Below are 2500 nucleotides of genomic sequence, written 5' to 3' on the forward strand. Positions count from 1 at the left end.
TTTGAAAACCACAGAAAACCAGTGGGGTGAGCTAGAAAGCACAAGAGAGTGAGAGGAGAAGGTACAAGGGGGGGTTGGGGGGGTTTGGATGATTTGGAGAGGCTCTATTCAGGAATGATCCCAAATCCATTGTTTTGTTGTACAGTACCATGCTGAGCACACTACCATACTGCACACTATGACCATGCTGAGCACACTACCATACTGTACACTATGACCACGTTGAGTGCACTATTACCACGCTGAGTACACATACATCGCATCACTCTACGCCCCTTCATTGAGTATTCTACACCCCTGCATTTAGTATTCTACACCCCTCTATTTAGCATTCTACTACACCCCTGCATTGAGTATTCCACACCCCTGCATTGAGTATTCTACATCCCTGCATTGAGTATTCTACACCCCTGCATTCAGTATTCTACCACACCCCTGCTTTGAGCATTCTACACCCCTGCATTGAGTATTCTACTTCACCCCTGCATTGAGTATTCTACACCCCTGCATTGAGTATTCTACTTCACCCCTGCATTCAGTATTCTACACCCCTGCATTGAGTATTCTACACCCCTGCATTGAGTATTCTACTTCACCCCTGCATTGAGTATTCTACACCCCTGCATTGAGTGTTCTACACCACTGCATTGAGTATTCCACACCACTGCATTGAGTGTTCTCAGTGTGCATTTAACTGACTGATCAGGAGTAAGGATACTGTACTTTTTCCTGTAGTTCAAAAGTCTGTTTCCTGTCATTCAAAAGGCTGTGTCCTGTAGTTCAAAAAGCTGTGTCCTGTAGTTCAAAAGTCTGTTTCCTGTAATTCAAAAAGCTGTGTCCTGTAGTTCAGACGTCTTCTTCAGTGACAGTATGACTCATCAACCCCTCCTCTGCAGGATTACTGGCTGTCGTTGCTGTTCAAGCGCCTGGTTGGTCAGCGGGTTCTTTCTGTGCAAGTTGCCGGGTTACAGAGAAGGCCCCGCCCAGGAAGAGTCATCAGAGACAAGCTGCGCATCTATGCCCACTGCACCAGCTCACGAAGGTACACACACACACACACACACACACACACACACAAACATGCGTGCGTGCACACATACACACACACACACACGCATGCACGCACGCACACACACACACACAGACACAGACAGACACATGCACACACATGCCTGCGCGCACACATACACACACATGCCCATGCACGCGTGCAAACACACACACATAGACACAGACACACACACACACACACAAACACAAACACACACACACAAACACACACACTTCATTATGTCTCCTCACACCACCCCATATCCAGCACATAACCACATAATCACAAACAAGTAGAAAGTGTGTGTGTGTAAAAGAAAGAGACTGTGATGGTGCAGATGTGTGTGTGTGTGTGTGTGTGTGTGTGTGTGTGTTTGTGTGTGTGAGAGAGAGAGAGAGAGGGGGAGAGAGAGAGAGAACTGCATTGGGATAGAGGGAACAGCACTGAAGGGCTTGTAGTGAAATCTTTGAGAAGTGGGCAGAGTGTTGCCAGGGGCGATGACAGGTGTGTTGCCAGGGGCGATGACAGGTGTTTAGTTACATGCTTAGCCCCATCAGGCCATGTGATCTCAGAGGAGAGAGAGATGGATCATCACCTAAACCCCTTTCAAACGTCTCAAACGTCTTGTCTGCTACCCTGTGAGTGTGTGTGTGTGTGTGTGTTGGGGGGGGGGGGGGGGGTCTTTGAGGTCACTAGGTTACAGACACCCTCTGGACTATAGGTTGGTTGGACATACCTGGTTGGACTGGTGTACATGAACGTACCGTTACTCAGACTGTTGTATATGAATGCTATATGTATAATGCTGAATGTATATGAATGTTACTCATTACACACACACACACACACACACACACATACACTCAAAGGTGACCAAGTTTAGGTCTTCATAAGCACACATAAACACAAACACACAGACAGACACACACACACACACACACAAGACACACACTCAGACACTAGGGTGAACACCTGTCCCGCTTTACATTGTACTGTACAGCAATTTTACCCTTTGTCCCTCACGCAAATTGAGCATCTGTCCCGCTTTTTCATTCGACCCTGCCTAATTGAAAATAAATACACGGATACGTCCATAAGCATAGTGTTCATTTATGTCCAATAGTTCAGAGGAGAGCAATAAAAGCGCTAGTCGATAGGCTTAGTCGTATACATCAATAAACTGTTGACTGGTGCACGAACGCCTCCCTAACATTGTCAAAGATCTCAAATTGGAGAGCGCGCTCGGTCAGGTTACTGTAAGCAGACATGGCCAGTGTGGTCAGGGAAAAGAGAAGATGCACTTTTTTAACGAATGGACTGCTACATACTCTTGGTTAAGACAGATGGCGAAGCAGAGAAAACATTTTGAATTTGCTTTTTGGTGGAGAATATCATGTGAAGCTACGTGGTGCAAGTAGAAAACTAGAAAAGCACATAAACAAACCCTGA

At 46.3% G+C, this 2500-nt stretch overlaps 1 protein-coding gene across 1 annotated transcript in view; it reads left to right on the forward strand.

Moving 5' to 3' along the window:
* The window catches only part of hpse2 (heparanase 2), a 68700-nt gene that overhangs the window by 58968 nt on the left and 7232 nt on the right, over positions 1 to 2500 (forward strand). The window contains 1 exon segment of the mRNA XM_062520400.1: positions 897 to 1042. Within this exon segment, the coding sequence (XP_062376384.1) occupies positions 897 to 1042 (146 nt within the window).

This window comes from Sardina pilchardus, chromosome 18 (genome assembly GCF_963854185.1).
Source record: "Sardina pilchardus chromosome 18, fSarPil1.1, whole genome shotgun sequence".
In the NCBI taxonomy this organism is placed as follows: domain Eukaryota; kingdom Metazoa; phylum Chordata; class Actinopteri; order Clupeiformes; family Clupeidae; genus Sardina; species Sardina pilchardus.